Here is a 17176-nt window from a genome sequence, read left to right as displayed (position 1 = left end):
GCTGGACTTATGGAGGGAAGGGAGATTACAGGTCAGGCCCAAGGGGCATCGGCAGAGCCGTGTGTATGGAGAAGCCTCCAGAGCACCTGCTGTCATAATCTCCCTTCTCTGGGAACTTGGACAAATCACAGAGCAAGCAAGCAAAGGTCCTGCCTTCAGAGCTGCTGTTTTTTCACCTCATTGAAAAACTCTTCACCCTCCCCTTTAATGCCTGACATAGCTCCGCCCTTCATCCTCCCCTTTAATACCTGACATAGCTCCGCCCTTCACCCTCCCCTTTAATACCTGACATAGCTCCGCCCTTCATCCTCCCCTTTAGCTCCGCCCTTCATCCGCCCCTTTAATATCTTCCACAGCTCCTGCCTCACTTGTTGCTTTGCTCTTTTCCTCTCCTGTCTCCCCCACCCAGCTCATCCCTGTGCTCTAGCAACTCTCTGCCTCCTCCCACTCTCTGCTTTGAACCGCCCTGTGTGTCCACCTCTCTGCAAATCCCACTACTGCCACCATCTCCTTATCAGCAGCAAGCCACTTGCTTCTGGGCCCTCACCTAGTGTATCATATCCTGGCATGCAGGCCACTCAGGCAGGGTCCTTAGCCCTGACTCTGCTATCAGCAACACCCATGTAATCTCAGCTGCCCTCTTTCCTGTGCCACATGTGCCTCCAGGAAGAAACCCAATTCCTGAGAGAAAGGGTCTGACTGTGTCCTGTGCTCTGAGTGGCTAGAGATGAATCCTAAGTGCCCCGCACAGATTTTGTTCAGTTCTTTCTCAGGCGACTGACTCTTGGTGTAAAGACTGACCACAAACGAATAAGGACCTCGGCAGTTGGCCTGATCCTTAAAGAGAATGAGTGGTTTAGCCCATGGAGGTGGGTCGTCGAGAGCCATGCCTTATAATCCCAGCTCTTCCACCAGCTCACTCTTCAACCTTGGGGCAAGATGCTTTAACCTCTGTGCCTTGGTTTCTGCAACTGCGAAATGGAGAGAACAAGACTGGCCCAGGGGGCTGGGGAGCTGTGGATTGGGTTTAATGGGTGAAATCCTTGCAGGCTGAGAGGAAGACACCTGAAGAGTAGGGGGCGTTTAGAAATGAAAGCACATTCTCCATCAGTTTCTTTGGGTTAGGGGTTCACGTGTGGTGTGGCCATAGGGCCAAAGGTGATGCCAAATGAACTGGGTAGTTGCAAAAAGAGCACCGTGCTGGAGCTGATAAGTAACAGCCATCACCCTTGGTGACCCAATGGCTCAAACCTGAAGCTAGATAAATTCAGGGTAGAAATAATGGATAAAAATGGGGGAGAGAAATTAACCATTGCAGCAAATTACCAAGGGATGAGCTGGATTCTCCGTCCCTGGAGTTTTTATGTCAAAACTGCATGTCTTTCTAAAAATATACACGAGAGTTCAGTGGTTCTCAACCTTTTTGGGCTCAGGACCCGTTTGTAAATGTTTACGGCCTGTTGCGACCCAGTGAATAGTCTGTGGGTGGAGGCCCTGGGTTGGTTTCAGTCGTGTCCTGCCTCTGGGAAGGTTGGGTCCATCCTGGCATTCACCCCACCATGGCGGCTCCTGCAGCTTCTGTGCTGTGGGGTGACTGGCCTTGGTTCTGGGTGTTGCAACCTCCAGGGTTGCAGCCCCGCTCAGGTTGGCCCAGCTCCCCTGACTGGACCAGGTTTGTGAGAGTGGAGTTGTGACCTGGGTCATAGGGTTGCAATGCCACTCACTCAAATTTGGCCTATCCACACTTCCGTCATCATGATGACTGGGCCAGACCTGAGTGGCGCTGGGAGCCCAGAGGTTGCAGAGCCTGGAGCAGGGAGACGAGCCCAGCCAGCCCCATGGGACAGGAGCCACAGGAGCTGCCATGTGACCCTTTGAAACATTCTGGGGACCCAATTTTGGGTCCCGACCCCCAGGGTGAGACACCCTGACCTAGTTCAACCAGAAGACATGGGCAGAGCTGGTCAACATTTTTCAGACTAAACAGTTTTCCAGCCATCAGAAAATGCTGGTTTGACAAGATTGAAATGTGTCTCAGGAACATTTCAAGTTCATCAACTTTTTTGATGAAAATTATTAAAACGTTTGTACTTGGTAAGCTTTAGATGCTTTGGTTTGACATGCAAAACATAATAGATAAAAGCTGAAATGATAAAGTCAAAATGAGGAACTTTGACCTTATTATTATTACAGTTACAACGTCTGGGAGTTCTAGGCATGGACCTGGACCTATTCATAGATTCTAAGGCTGGATGGGACCATTGTGGTCATCTAGTCCCACACAAGCCCTAGGACTTCCCCAGGATAGTTCCAGTTTGAACTAGAGCAGATCGCTTAGAAAAAACATCCAATCTTGATTTTAAAATTGCCAGTGATGAAGAATCCACCACGACACTTGGTCAGTTGTTCCAGTGGATAATCAACCTCACTGTTAAAAAAATTGTGCCTTATTTCTAGTCTGAATTTGTCTAGCTTCATCTTCCAGCCACTGGATCCTGTTAGACTTTTGTCTGCTAGACTGAAGAGCCCACTATCAAATTTTTACTCCCCACGGGTATTTATAGACTGCTCAGGTCACCTCTTAATCTTCTCTTGGTAAGTGAAACAGATTGAGCTCGGTGAGTCTCTCAGAATAAGGCAGGTTTTCCTGTTCTTTAATCATTTTGGTGGCTCTTCTTTTATCAACATCCTCCTTGAATTGTGGACACAGTATTCCAGCAGTGGTCACATCAATGCCAAATACAATGGCAGTATAACCTCCCGAATCAAGATTCCCCTGTTTATGATTTCAAGGTTCCCATTAGCCTTTTTGGCCACAGCATTGCACTGGGAACCCATGTTCAGCTGATTATCCACCATGACCCCCAAGTCCTTTTCAGAGTTACTATTTCCCAGGATAGAGTCCCCTATCCTGTAAGAATGGCCGACGTTCTTTGCACCTAGCTGTATACATTTACATTTGGCCATAATGTGGAAAAATTGGAGACAGTCCAGCAGAAGGCAACGAAAATGACTAGGGGGCTGGGGAACATGACTTATGAGGAGAGGCTGAGGGAACTGGGATTATTTAGTATGCAGAAGAGAAGAATGAGGGGGGATTTGATAGCAGCCTTCAACTACGTGAAGGGTGGTTCCAAAGAGGATGGAGCTCGGCTGTTCTCAGTGGTAGCAGATGACTAAACAAGGAGCAATGGTCTCAAGTTGCAGTGGGGGAGATCTAGGCTGGATATTAGGAAACGCTATTTCACTAGGAGGGTGGTGAAGCACTGGAATGGGTTCCCTAGGGAGGTGGTGGAATCTCCTTCCTTAGAGATTTTTAAGGGCAGGCTTGACCAAGCCCTGGCTGGGATGATTTAGTTGGTGTTGGTCCTGCTTTGAGCAAGGAATTGGACTAGATACCTCCCGAGGTCTCTTCTAACCCTAATATTCTATGATTCTACAATTCTATACTAAAACATATACTGTTTGCTTGTACCCAACTTACCAAGAGATCCAGATGGTTCTGAATCAGTCACCTGTCCTCCTCATTATTTATCACTCCCTTCATCTTTGTATTGTCTGCAGACTTGATCAGTGATGACTTTATGTCTTCTCCCAAATGTTAAATAGCGTAGGGCCAAGAACTGACACCTACAGGACCCCAATGGAAACACCCCCGCTTGAAGATGGTTCCCCATTTACAGTTACATTTTGAGACCTATCAGTTAGCCAGATTTTAATCCATTTAATATGTACCTTGTTGATTTTGTATCATTTTAATTTCTTAATCAAAATGTCTTCTGGTACCATGCCAAATGCCTTACAGAAATCTAAATATATTACATCACTATTACCTTTATCAACCAACTTTGCAATCTCATGAATAAAAGATACCAAGTTAGTCTGACACAATCTATTTTCCATAATTCCATGTTGATTGTCATTAATGATATTACCCTCCTTTAATTCTTTATTAGTTGAGTCCATATCAGCCTTTCCATTATCTTACCCTGGGATCGATAGGCTGGCAGGCTGATAATTATACGCTTGGTCCCATTGACCCTTTTTAAATAATGGCACAACCTTAGCTTTCTTCCAGTCTTCTGGAACTTCCACAGTTTTCCAAGGCTTACTGAAAATCAGTACTAATGATTGGGAGAGCTCCTCAGCCAGCTCTTTTAAAACTCTTGTATGCAAGTTCTCTGGTCCTGCTGATTTTAAAATATCGAGCTTTAGTACTTGTTGTTTAACATTCTCCTGGTTGCTATTGGAATGAAAAGCATATCATAATTTGATCTGAAAACATCATAGAGCTTTTTCCCAAATACAGACCGGAAATATTTATTGAACACTTCTAACTTTACTGCATTATTAGTGTCAGTTCTGCCATTTCTGCCAGTTATGCTAGGATTCCCTTAGTTCCTAATATACTTTAAAAACTCCTTATCGTCCTTAACTCAGCTGGCCATAGATGTCTCCTTTTCCTCTTTGCTTCCCTTATCAATTTTCTCCTATTCCTAGTTTCTGATTAGAGTCATTACTGTCAGCTGTCCCATTCTTCCATTTATTATATATGAGTTTTTAAAAAAATTATAGCTGCTTTCACTTTCTGCTTCTAAGTCCAGTTATTTTTTGTTTTTTTTTTTAAAGCAGTGTAATGTTCTTTCTCGATTTGTGGTTTTTGGGGCATGCATATAATATTCTTAAATAGTTCATAATTATCATTCACATTTTTCTGTTTAAATTCTTTCTCTCAACTGAATTAGCTCATAATTGTTTTCAGCTTTATGAAATTGGTGCTTTTAAATCACCAACTATATGCATTACTGGTTTATACTTTATTCTGTTTGCACATAACAAATATAATCAAATTGTGATCCCTTGTACCTAAGCTACCACTAATTTTTATTTTTGTGACCAATTCCTCTTTATCTGTTATGATAAAATCTAAGACAGGATTCCCCGGCATTGGAGGTTTTAATAGTTCCAAAACAATTTTTTTCAGAAATGTTTGCAGAAAATGATGAAATTTTGACTTTTCATTCTGATTCAGGATGGAAGGAAATTTTGACATGTCCAAATTTCTTCTGGGATGGAAATTCTGAATTTTGACCATCTCTAAACAGGAACCTCAGACAGGAATCACTTGGTGAATTTCTCTGCCCTGTGCTATCCAGAAAGTCAGATGAGATGATCATGGCCTTGAAATCCATGAATCGGGGAAGAAGGCACATGGCAAACTGCACCTCAGTCATGGCGCCTGTGTGTTTTGGGGCAGGGGCCTGCCTTTATTCCATGTCCATTAGGCACCTCCCACACTTCTGGGCATTTGCTAAATGATACTTGGCAGCGATGGGCAGAGTTGTGCATGTTTTCCATCTGCTGCTGCTACTGCTCTGCCTAAAGAGAGCCACTAACCATCTTTACGTGTCATATTTCAGGGCCTCCAGGACCAAAAGGAGACCAAGGCAATGAAGGAATGGAAGGTGAACCTGGAGTTCCTGGTTTACCTGGACTAAGAGGTAACAGATCATGTGCTAGGTGCCCACAGGAACTGCTCCAAAGCCCATTGAAGTCAATAGAAAGATTCCCGTTGACTTCACTGGGCTATGGCACGCTGTTAGCACTACACAAATAATAAATACCAGTAACACGGAGATGAGCAAGACCCATTGGGTACCATCCCTGCAGCCAATACAGGCTTGTTTCCCACAGTCGATTCTCCAGCACTTTGTCCAGTCTAGTTTTAAATGACTCAAATAATGGCATTTCCATCACATGCTTTAGGAGACTGAGCCGTAAACTAGGAGATCTCATTGTCCCCCTGTGCGCCTGATTTTTATGGTTGGCTTAATTCTATTCTGTTAGTATTACAACACATAACTACATTTGAGTGGTTTTGTAGAGGCCCAGGCCTATTAAATGGTCTTGCAATGTGACCTAGAGGTTCGGACACCGGCACCACAGGCAGTCAAGAGACTCCTACCCAGCTGTGCCATTGATTTGCCATGTGACCTTGCTAACTCGCTGCCTCAGTTTCCCCACTTGTAAAACTCAGGGTACAGATGCCAGCCCTACTTGAAACAAGCACCTCGAGGAGCTCTGGATAAAACACACTACAGAAGGGCTAATTATTACCCCTAGTTATGTCCCCCTAGACAATTCCTCTCCCCCTCTTCTGCAGCATTCCAAATATTTTGGAGCAACGATCCTGTTCCCCGGGCTCCTGAGCATGCTTAGAGGCTGACTTCCAGAGATCACTGCCCTGGAGACTCAGCCCATATTACTTCTTGATCTCTTTCCCCTCTATAATCCGATCCCCTTTCTCCTTCCATTAAGCGAGGTTGGGTGGGATAGTTTGACTTCTTTTTGGTGCCCCGGCTGTACTGCCCCAATATGCCCCAATAGAGTGACCCCTGAATTAGGGCAGGCTCATGGGTGTCCATCAGCCATACCCACAGGCATCCCAGATAGGGAGACTGCCCAGGTCCTTGAGCCGTTTTAGGAATTAGCGCTTCTGGGGTTGGAGAGGGAGTGGCACATCTGTCATCATTGGCCAGTCGCTGCTGACCAGCGCTGCGATGCCTTTGCCATACAAACATCATGATTTGGGTACGGAGCTAAATAAACTCTCTTCTCCTTTGCATTCCTGTGGATGCCCCCACGTGCTCAGAGACGCAAGGTGAGCCCTTGTCTCTGGCAGTGCTGATGGCTTGCTGGGATAGTTCCCGGGCCTGATAGTCTGGCAGGGCAAAATGTCTGTCTGCCAGCATGGTCTTTTGATATCCTCCAATGCTGCTTTCATTCACTGGAGTACCAATTTAATGTAAACACACCAAGCATCTGGTTGCCTGCTCCTTTCATAGCTGCACCCTGCACGGGTCAGTGGAACTGAAGTTTGCAGCAAACCAGTAACTTCTAAGCAGATGGTTTGCAGGCAGGAAACAAAGAGTTAGTATCAGCGACAGTAAAACCAAAGGCAGCGGGTAGCAGCCGCACATGGGGTCCTGAAGGGCTGAGGAAAGGGAATTTGAGATCCTGGTGGGGCTGGGGATCTGGACCTTTCTTAGGGGCTGCGTGGAACTTTTTCAAGTTTCAGGAAACATTTCCTACCTTCATTTAAACCATTCTTTGTCAAGGCAAATTCAATTAAAAACAAACGGAAAACATGTTTTTCTAAGTGGAAGTCTGTGTGTTAGTCAAAAGGGGCTGAGACAGACATCAGAACTCCCAGAACCAAACTGAATCAGACCACAAAAGTTCTGAGCCTTGTTTAGTGACCGGCCTGGATGGATACAAACTTCCCCAAAGCTTGGGGGTCTTTTTTTCAGCCCCTTTCTAGTTCTGATCCAAATCTAGAATTCCAGATTTGCGAGCAAGTCTTTTAGGTGGCACAACCAGTATCATAAAGCAACCTGGAGAAGTCAGATGGGGAAAAGGCCTTTTTGACCATGCAGTTTATCTCCTAGGCGATGCAAGGCTGTTCCCTCCAGGGTATTCTCCAGGCCTTTGTCTAGCCAAGTGATGGAGCTTTCACACCTTCCATTGGGAGACTATTACACAGCTTCATAGACCTCCCTCCATGTGTCAGGATGCCATGGGGGAGAAGTCCTTCCACCCCCCACATGAGACAGTTTCCCCTTGAGCATGTGAAGAAAAATCACTGGGTTAGGCATCTAATCCCATTTACACCCCAAGACACTGACAATATCCAAATGATTCTCCTTTCTCAACACCCTGTCAAATGGATCCTGGCAGCGCTGCTGGGGTGCAGAGAATCCCACAATCCATCACCATACACAGGGTCAGCCAACACATTCTCTGTTTCATCCCACCTCCCATCTGATGAAAGAGTCCCTCTCAGCTGGCCGTGAATCCTATTGTCTCGCCTGGAGAGGACAGGCTGGGTTTGACCATGTCAGCCCCGTGCCACGTTGGCTGAGTGCATGCATTCCTGTCATTCTCTAGTGGCTGGATTCACAACAGCTGCTCCTTGCTGCTGGCCTTCCTCCTATAGCTCCGATGCTTAAAGGCATGGGGTGTGCTGCTAGAAGCCCTGTGTTCAAGCCTTGCTGAATGCTTGGGCGTGCTAGGCTGGATGGTCTTGTAAGACACACTCCCCCGCCCCAAGTGGGACTGTAAAACCCGCCAAGCTGGCATAAAAACCCATCTGTTCTACTAAAGAGCTTGTCAGCAATGGCTGCCCATGTTTGCTTCATGCTCCTTGACAGATTAATGGCTGTTTTTATTTGGGTTTAATCAGCATCACAAATGGATCATCTGGCGGCTGCTGCCGCTGCTTTTTTGGTTTGTTTTTTAACTCTTTAACATTTGTTTCAATTTTGAAACTTGCGTGTACATTTCCGCCATTGCTGACTCCTTTGCCCTTCACACAGGATCAAAGAAATTCTCCCAGCCATGCACCACCATGGCCTGGGGTTTAGAAAGGAATTCAGCCTGTGATGGGGTGCAGGGGAAGTATGTAAAAGGCTACCTAGCCAGCATTAATTCCCCTTGTGCATAGCACCTTCCCCCACTCAGACACCTCAGACAGCTGCAATTAATCAGATCCTGAAGCCCCACGCCTGCCCTGGGAATTATGATGTCCCTAGAATGCGGCACAGAAAGGTTTAGGGCCTAGTCGGTATCCCCTGGCATTGATGGGAAAACTCCCATTGACTGCTAGGATGGGCTTCTAGGATTATCAGAGGAATGGAGAACCTGCCTTGTTAGAGGGACTTCAGGAGCTGGGCTTGTTTAGTCTAACCAAACAAAGGCTGAGGGGAGATGCGATTGTTCTCTATAAATACCTCAGAGGGATAAACACCAGGGAGGGAGAAGAGTTATTTCAGTTAAGGGCCAATATTGACACAAGAACAAATGGAGAGAAATTGGCCATCAAGATGTTTAGGCTTGAAATTAGGCAAAGGTTTCTCACTGTCAGAGGAGTGAAGTTCTGGAACAGCCTCCCAAGGGGAGCAGTGGAGGGCAAAAAACCTACCTGGGTTCAAGACTGAACATGATAAATTGAGAGTGTGTATTTGGGGGGGGGGAATGATACTATGGCATGTGACTCATCCGTGACTTCTGTTAGCATCTACAATGGCCAGAGATGGGGACACTAGCTGGGGAGGGCTCTGAGTCACTACAGAGAATTCTTTCCCAGGTGTCTGGCTGGTGGGTCTTGCCCACATGCTCAGGGTCTAACTGATCATCATATTTGGGGTTGGGAAGGAATTTTCTCCCAAGTCAGATAAGCAGGGACCCTGGGGGAGTTTCACTTTCCTCTGCAGCATGGGGCATGGGTCACTTGCATGTTTAAACTAGTGTAAATGATGGATTCTCTGTCACTTGAAGTCTTGACATCATGATTTGAAGACTTCAGTGACTCAGCCAGAAGTTCTGGGTCTGTTACAGGAGTGGGTGGGCGAGGTTCTGTGGACTGCGAGGTGCAGGAGGTCAGACCAAATGATCATATTCCAGAAGACTGGAAAAGGGCAAATATAGTGCCCATCTATAAAAAGGGAAATAAAAACAACCCAGGAAACTACAGACCAGTTAGTTTAACATCTGTGCTAGGGAAGATAATGGAGCAAGTAATTAAAGAAATCATCTGCAAACACTTGGAAGGTGGTAAGGTGATAGGGAATAGCCAGCCTGGATTAGTAAAGAATAAATCGTGTCAGACCAATCTGATAGCTTTCTTTGATAGGATGATGACTCTTGTGGATAAGGGAGAAGCAGTGGATGTGGTATACTTAGACTTTAGTAAGGCATTTGATACTGTCTCGCATGATATTCTTATCAATAAACTAGGCAAATATAATTTAGATGGGGCTACTATAAGGTGGGTGCATAACTGGCTGGATAACCATACTCAGAGAGTAGTTATTAATGGCTCCCAATCCTGCTGGAAAGGTATAACAAGTGGGGTTCCGCAGGGGTCTGTTTTGGGACCAGCTCTGTTCAATATCTTCATCAACGACATAGATGTTGGCATAGAAAGTACGCTTATTAAGTTTGCAGATGATACCAAACTGGGAGGGATTGCAACTGCTTTGGAGGACAGGGTCAAAATTCAAAATGATCTGGACAAATTGGAGAAATGGTCTGAGGTAAACCGGGTGAAGTTCAATAAAGACAAATGCAAAGTGCTCCACTTAGGAAGGAACAATCAGTTTCACACATACAGAATGGGAAGAGACTGTCTAGGAAGGAGTATGGCAGAAAGAGATCTAGGGGTCATAGTGGACCACAAGCTAAATATGAGTCAACAGTGTGATAATGTTGCAAAAAAAGCAAACGTGATTCTGGGATGCCTTAACAGGTGTGTTGTAAACAAGACATGAGAAGTCATTCTTCCGCCCTACTCTGCACTGGTTAGGCCTCAACTGGAGTATTGTGTCCAGTTCTGGGCACCGCATTTCAAGAAAGATGTGGAGAAATTGGAGAGGGTCCAGAGAAGAGCAACAAGAATGATTAAAGGTCTTGAGAACATGACCTATGAAGGAAGGCTGAAAGAATTGGGTTTGTTTAGTTTGGAAAAGAGAAGACTGAGAGGGGACATGATAGCTGTTTTCAGGTATCTAAAAGGGTGTCATCAGGAGGAGGGAGAAAACTTGTTCACCTTAGCCTCTAATGATAGAACAAGAAGCAATGGGCTTAAACTGCAGCAAGGGAGATTTAGGTTGGACATTAGGAAAAATTTCCTAACTGTCAAGGTAGTTGAACACTGGAATAAATTGCCTAGGGAGGTTGTGGAATCTCCATCTCTGGAGATATTTAAGAGTAGGTTAGATAAATGTCTATCAGGATGGTGTAGACAGTATTTGGTCCTGCCATGAGGGCAGGGGACTGGACTCGATGACCTCTCAAGGTCCCTTCCAGTCCTAGAGTCTATGAATCTATGAATCATGATGGTACCTTCTGGCCTAAGAGTCTATGAGACTTCCCTGGCTGCAGCACTGGGCTCTGAGGGTTCACTTCACCCATGCAGAAGGACCAGCACAAGGCCCAAGTACTGCTTAAGTCCCACTGACACCCACAGATGGTGCATAGTCCTTGTACTAGCTCTCTGGGCGGGAAATACGTCACCCTGAGTGAGCTGCTGGGGGCACAGGCGGGCTTGACGGGACAGGATAGAGTCAAGATGCCATGGTTCCCAGTAACTGGCACTCTCAGAGGAGCATATTGACTAGAGTGGGAAAAGTCCTATGAGATTGAGACACAGTGCTAAGTCAGTTCAGGGTTCTTTAAAGGCCCTTTAGGGACACTGTGGGACGGACCCAGGAGATCGGGGCATCCTGTGGATTCTGGAGCAGGTAGTAAGTAGCCGCCCTGCTCCCATCTCATGACCTACGGGGAGGTTGCTCTTTTGCATTTGGCTGGGTCACTCTGCACCAAGCCCGAGCCTCTGCGAAGGCACCTGAAGTGTTGCAACTTGAGCTGTAGATGTACCAACGGGTTCTTCACCGTGCAGGTTCGGATTAGGCTTGGGCCCAGACTAGAAGCCTCGATCCAGAGCCCCACTGAACACTGGGGAGTTAGGGATCTGTGAGTGAGCTTTCTAGTGCAGGCCCGTCTCCGGTTCTCATCTGCCAGGAGAAGTGAGGGGATTTGGTTTGGCAGGACGGCGGGATGGAGAGGGCGCGTCTGTCCTTGGAGGGCCCGGCAGAGCCAGTTAGCACGTTGCCAGTTTGGTTTCTTGCTGTAATAACAATACCTTGTCTCTTGTTCGTTCTCAATCCAGGACTCCCTGGGGAGAGAGGGCCTCTGGGACCACCCGGTCTGAAAGGAGACAAAGGAGACCTCGGCCCGTCCGGCCCTGCTGGGATGCGGGGATTCAAAGGTACTGTTCAGGGTTCATGCTCCAGGCGCCTTGGTTCTGTCCGGGCTTCCCGAGACGTGTTGGCTTTGGTGACACCTGCTGGTCAAATGTAGAGGAGAGATGATATCTCCCAGGTGCCCATATAAGGCCTGTTAATTAGTGGTGCTGAGCCCCTTCCGCTCCCCCTTAGCTTCGGTGGGAGCTGAGAATCAGGCCATTTAGAGGCCTGGGATGAAGGAGGATAAAACAGGGCCAGGATCCACCCAAACTCTGTGCATCTGGACTTGCATCAGGCTTTTTATACGTCCCTCAGGGTGGGAGGGGAGTTCTTACGTGCACACTCACAAGTTAGCCTGATATCGGGGGGGGGGGGCATTCCTGCCACCTCTTTTTGGTTTCTTGTGGTTTTGAAGAGGCTCATTATATCCCAGGTTAAAAACAGGTGTGAGATCATGGAGCGTAAACAGTTATTTTGATGCCATGGTACAGCTACAGTTTATGTACCTATTTTAGCAGAGCAAATGAGTAGATAGGCTGTCTAAAAAAATCGCATACTGTAAACTTAAAAAACACCCATAAGAAATGGTTATGTTTCCAAAACACACACTTTCTGACTCAAACGACGTTTATTTTAGCTTACGATAGCCAAGAAAGAATCAAAGTCAAGTCCCCTTAGAGGAGCACAGTGTATGTGTGTCTTTGTAACACTCTACAACAGCTCTAAAAAACAAAATGGCTGCTCTCTCTGCAGGTAGGTGCTGCACTTAGAGATTTAAAGGTACAGAAATTGAAAGCATCATCATTTCAAGCCAGGTGCACCCACAGAAAGTTCCCAGTGAGGCCTGCTATTTCCTGCTTTGCATAAGAACCCCAGAGGGGTGAAGTGTGTGTATGTGGGGAGGTGGTCAGGCAGGGTTAATGGCACACAATACATGCCTTTCACACAAATAGACAACCCTTAACACAGAAACACAGCAATTGCCATACAGCCCCAGTTAGTCTGATGTCTTGTCTCTAATAGAAATCAGGAAGGTGAAAGAAACCCTCCAGTGAACACTTGTGGAATAACCTGCCCTGAAGAGAACTTTCTTCCTGACCCCAGGCAGATACTGGTGTGCTTCTGCTATGAAACATGAGGGTTGATATTCCACACACATTTTTTGTCCTGTTCCTGCAGATGATAGTCATATAAATGTCTCAACTTTATAGGAATTCGACTATGCTCTTAACTTCAATAATATACTGTGGCAGTGAGTTCTCCAGGTTAACGGTGCATTGTGAAAACAAAAGTGTCTTCTTTTAACATACCTCTTGCTCTGAATCACACACATGCACCTGGTGCACCATCGGGAAAGTACCACAGAGAATGAAACCTTTCAGCTTTTCTGTACATCCATCAGAGAGGAGACTGCATTAGATGGACCTCGGGTTAGGAACTGCCAGTCTGGATCAATCTGTCTGCTCCCAAATATGTACTCAAAACCACAGTAATTACCACCAGCATCATTCCAGTCCATTGAAGGGACCAGTTCCTCCGTCTGTCCCTCGTTTCACGCCACCCTTGTAAGAGGAACTATTCCAGGCTGGTACACCACTCCCCCAGATTGCAAAGCAAAGTTGCAGCCCCAGGAAGCTCTGTCCTGAAGGGAAGAGATATGGGAAGAGAGATTTATTGGTGACATCGCTAAGTGGAGAGGAAGCCACACAAAGATCTCACAGCTGCAGCCCTAGGAAAGGAGGTGTCCTGCATATTTCGATCCTCGTAATGCAAACCAAAGAAGAGCAGATAGGGGAATGCAGTAGATGGTACTGACTAGCTCTTCTTCAGCTCTGAGGCTCTGTAGAAGAGGGAGAAATTAATTCCCTGGGGCTGGTTGTTTTGCAGCCAGGGAATGGTGGTCAGGAAGAAGAATTTCCTTGACTTCCCTCCTACAAGGGTGAGTTGGAATTGGTTGCACTCTGGGTTGGAAACAGCCCCCGCCCCTTCCCCAATAACTCAGTATGTCTTGGTTAAGTTGGCTTGGCTTTGTTTGCCAGGTAAATATTCAGCGGTCTGCAATGGGCTAATCATGTGCAAGGTGTCCCGCTGATTTGCTCATGTCAACCTCTCATCATGGGCCATAGAGGATATAAGCCCTAATATTACTACAAATAGAAAGGATGTGGACTACAGAAAGGATGTGGACAAATTGGAGAGAGTTCAGTGGAGGGCAATATAAATGATCAGGGGGCTGGGGCACATGACTTTTGAGGAGAGGCTGAGGGAACTGGGATTATTTAGTCTGCAGAAGAGAAGAATGAGGGGGGATTTGATAGCAGCCTTCAACTACGTGAAGTGGGGTTCCAAAGAGGATGGAGCTTGGCTGTTCTCAGTGGTGGCAGATGACAGAACAAGGAGCAATGGTCTCAAGTTGCAGTGGAGGAGGTTTAGGTTGGATATTAGGAAAAACTTTTTCACTAGGAGGGTGGTGAAGCACTGGAATGGGTTCCCTAGGGAGGTGGTGGAATCTCCTTCCTTAGAGGTTTTTAAGGGCAGGCTTGACAAAGCCCTGGCTGGGATGATTTAGTTGGTGTTGGTCCTGCTTTGAGCAGGGGCTTGGACTAGATACCTCCTGAGGTCCCTTCCAACCCTGATATTCTATGATTCTATGAACTAAGAGAAATTCTCCTTCATCTGGAGTCTCAGGGGACTGAGAGCTTGCAAGAGACAGTCCAGAGTTCTACTGCCAATCAGGGCCAGCTCTAGGTTTTTTGCTGCCTCAAGCAAAAAAAAATTTTGGTACCTCCCCCGCCCCCTGCTTTTTTTTTTTTTTTTTTGGCTTTTACACGTTTGCACTTTGCAATGTTTTTTGTTTGTTTGTTTGGGGTTTTTTTTTGACTGTTTAAAATTTAAAAAAAACAACACCAGATAGTAATTTTCATCTCAGCATTTTAGCCATATAACCACTGGCACCGACGCAACACAGGAATTGGTGTGAATGGCGCCGATAGGGCAGCACAGTACACACAAGTAATCGTGATTCCTGATTTAATTAATCAATAACCATTAACGTTTAGCCATTTACGCACGTTCACATTATGACACGATATTTTTCACGTCATGCTCCTGTCATGCTACTGGAGATTTTTTTGATCTTCATGTATTTTTTTTTCATACATTGGCGGATTTTTCCAAAAATAAAAAGGATGGCCAGAATGCCGCCCTTGGAAATGTGCCGTCCCAAGCACGTGCTTGCTTTGCTGGTGCCTAGAACTGGTCCTGCTTCCAGTGTTGCATCTGTGCAAGTGAGCTGGTGCCTGCGATGTGTGCTTTTTCTGTATGCAGCCATGGATTCATTAAAATAAGGTAATGGGATTCCCGGTAGCTTATAGGTGAAATTCACCAGGCTGGAATAGTAGCACTTTGTTTAGCCGCATGGAGGTGTCCCGTTGACTATGCAGCACTGTGCCTGTTTCGTGGCCCCCGGGGTGTGTTGCAGCATACTAGCACTGGGAGGGGAGATGTTTGAAACTCATGCACCTCTGCAGAGGGGTGTGCTGTCCCTGTTGCATCCTGCAAACATGGGAGAAGAGGTGGGATTCCAGACCAAAAGGGCAGTGCCAGCAGGACGGAGAGCCCTCCTCTCTCTGTGTCAGGCAATGGCGAAACAAGGATGCAAAAGGGCTCCCAGCTCTTCCAGGCAGATCCGGGGCACCATGATTTTGCCTTGTTCCATCCGTGCCACAAACCAAATGATGCTGCTCCAGCCCCAGAAATATGTCAGGATCCTTGGATCATGATCCTCAAAATCAAAGGCTGTCCTATAAGTCGTGGAATGAGTGGCAACCCCGCCCCATTGTCACTTTGGCGACCACGTACCAGATCCCAACCTAGTTTGTCAAGAGGGAGAATCTGTTCTCTGCATTGACCTCCCAGACGTCTTCTGTTCGGCACCATCTTGCCTTCAAAGGGTATCTGTGCTCCGAGGGCTACACTGGCTCTTCAGATCTCCCAGCTGACTAGACAATGTTTGTGCAGTGCTTGGAAGACAGAAAACACTTGACACTGTGAGTTGCTGTTGTTAGCCCAGGGCTCCCTCTCGTTGGAAAAGAACAAAGGATCCGTAAGCCCTGGTATGTCTGTGCAGGGACAGGACTGGAGCCAGCTCTGGGATATGTGCAGAAAAACACAGCTAGCTTCCTTCTCAGCCTGCCCATGGCTTGATGCAGACAGGAGGTCCCTCACAAGTGTGGGCCTAGCCCTAGGAAGGATGTTGTGGTGCTGAAAGGGAGGAAGAAAGAAGAAGGGAGGATGAGAAGCTGAAGGAACGAAAGAATACAAGGGTGGGTTGCAGTAGCTCCAGTTTGTTTTCTTTGTTTTACAACCGCTGACAATTTTCCTTACTGGGATTTTTAGAGATGAGAACAGTCCCTGAGGGCATGGGGCTTCAGCATCCACAGCAGTGCCACTCACCAGGCTTGGTAGCCATCACACTTACGCTCAGTCACAAGGTACAGGCTTGATGCAGGAAGCACTGGCCGGTGTCCTGCAGCAGGTCAGACTAGATCAGGAGTTCTCAAACTTCCTTTTCTTTTTGCTGGGACCCCCTTTGAAAATATTTCAGGCTGTGATGACACCCGCCCCCAAAATGTGACTACCCTCCTCATACCAGGCCACCCTTACTTCTGCACTGCTGCTGGCGGCAGCACTGCCTTCAGAGCTGGGTCCTCAGTCAGCAGCCGCCCAGCCTCTGGCTGCCCAGCTCTGAAGGCAGCACAGAAGTTAGGGTGGCAAAACCGCAACCTCCCTGTAGCAGGGTGGACCCCCGCTCCTGCCCTGAAGGGTTAAAAACAGTCCGGGGAGGGGGCTGTGGCTGGAGAAAGCAGCTTTTAGGCTGGGCTGATCAGGGCAAAGTGGCTGCAGCTGGGGCCGTGCCCCAAACTGAGCAACAGGGCCTTATAAGAAGGCCAGGGAAGCCAGGAGCAAGCAGTCTTCCTCTGCCTGTACAGGGAGATGGGCCTGGCTGCAGAGAGCTAGAGACAGGGTACCGGAGTGAAGCAGGGCTGGGGAAAGGCTGAGGAGCTGGGGAGCTCCACCCTGGAAAGTGCCAGACTGCGGCCTAGCACAAGATCAAGAGGTACTGGGGGTTGCAGAGGGCAGCCCAGGGGTAGGCCAAGGCAGCAGGTCCAAACCCTCCTTGCCAATGATGAGTGGCTGATACTGCAGTCTGCCCCAGGGCGCAGGGCTAGACGATGGCTGGTGGTAGCCTTATACTGAGGCGAGGTGAGGATAGTGGGTGGGAGTTCCCTGGGGAGGGGAGACCCTGAGAGAAAGGGGTTACAGCCGGGGGCAGCACCCCAGCTAACAGGGCACCGGGGTCCTGGGAGGGA

General features: G+C 47.3%; 1 protein-coding gene across 4 annotated transcripts in view; it reads left to right on the top strand.

The window, feature by feature from the left end:
- SCARA5 (scavenger receptor class A member 5) overlaps nucleotides 1-17176 on the top strand; it is a 187153-nt gene that overhangs the window by 125081 nt on the left and 44896 nt on the right. For all 4 annotated transcript variants that reach the window (XM_030555109.1, XM_030555108.1, XM_030555107.1 and 1 more), the window contains 2 exons: nucleotides 5421-5501; nucleotides 11729-11827. In XM_030555109.1, coding sequence (XP_030410969.1) covers nucleotides 5421-5501; nucleotides 11729-11827 — 180 coding nt within the window. The remainder of the gene's footprint in view (nucleotides 1-5420; nucleotides 5502-11728; nucleotides 11828-17176) is intronic.

The sequence above is a fragment of the Gopherus evgoodei genome, chromosome 3 (genome assembly GCF_007399415.2).
Source record: "Gopherus evgoodei ecotype Sinaloan lineage chromosome 3, rGopEvg1_v1.p, whole genome shotgun sequence".
In the NCBI taxonomy this organism is placed as follows: domain Eukaryota; kingdom Metazoa; phylum Chordata; order Testudines; family Testudinidae; genus Gopherus; species Gopherus evgoodei.
Note: the sequence above shows the minus strand (reverse complement) of the source record. Positions and strands in the feature narration are given on the sequence as shown.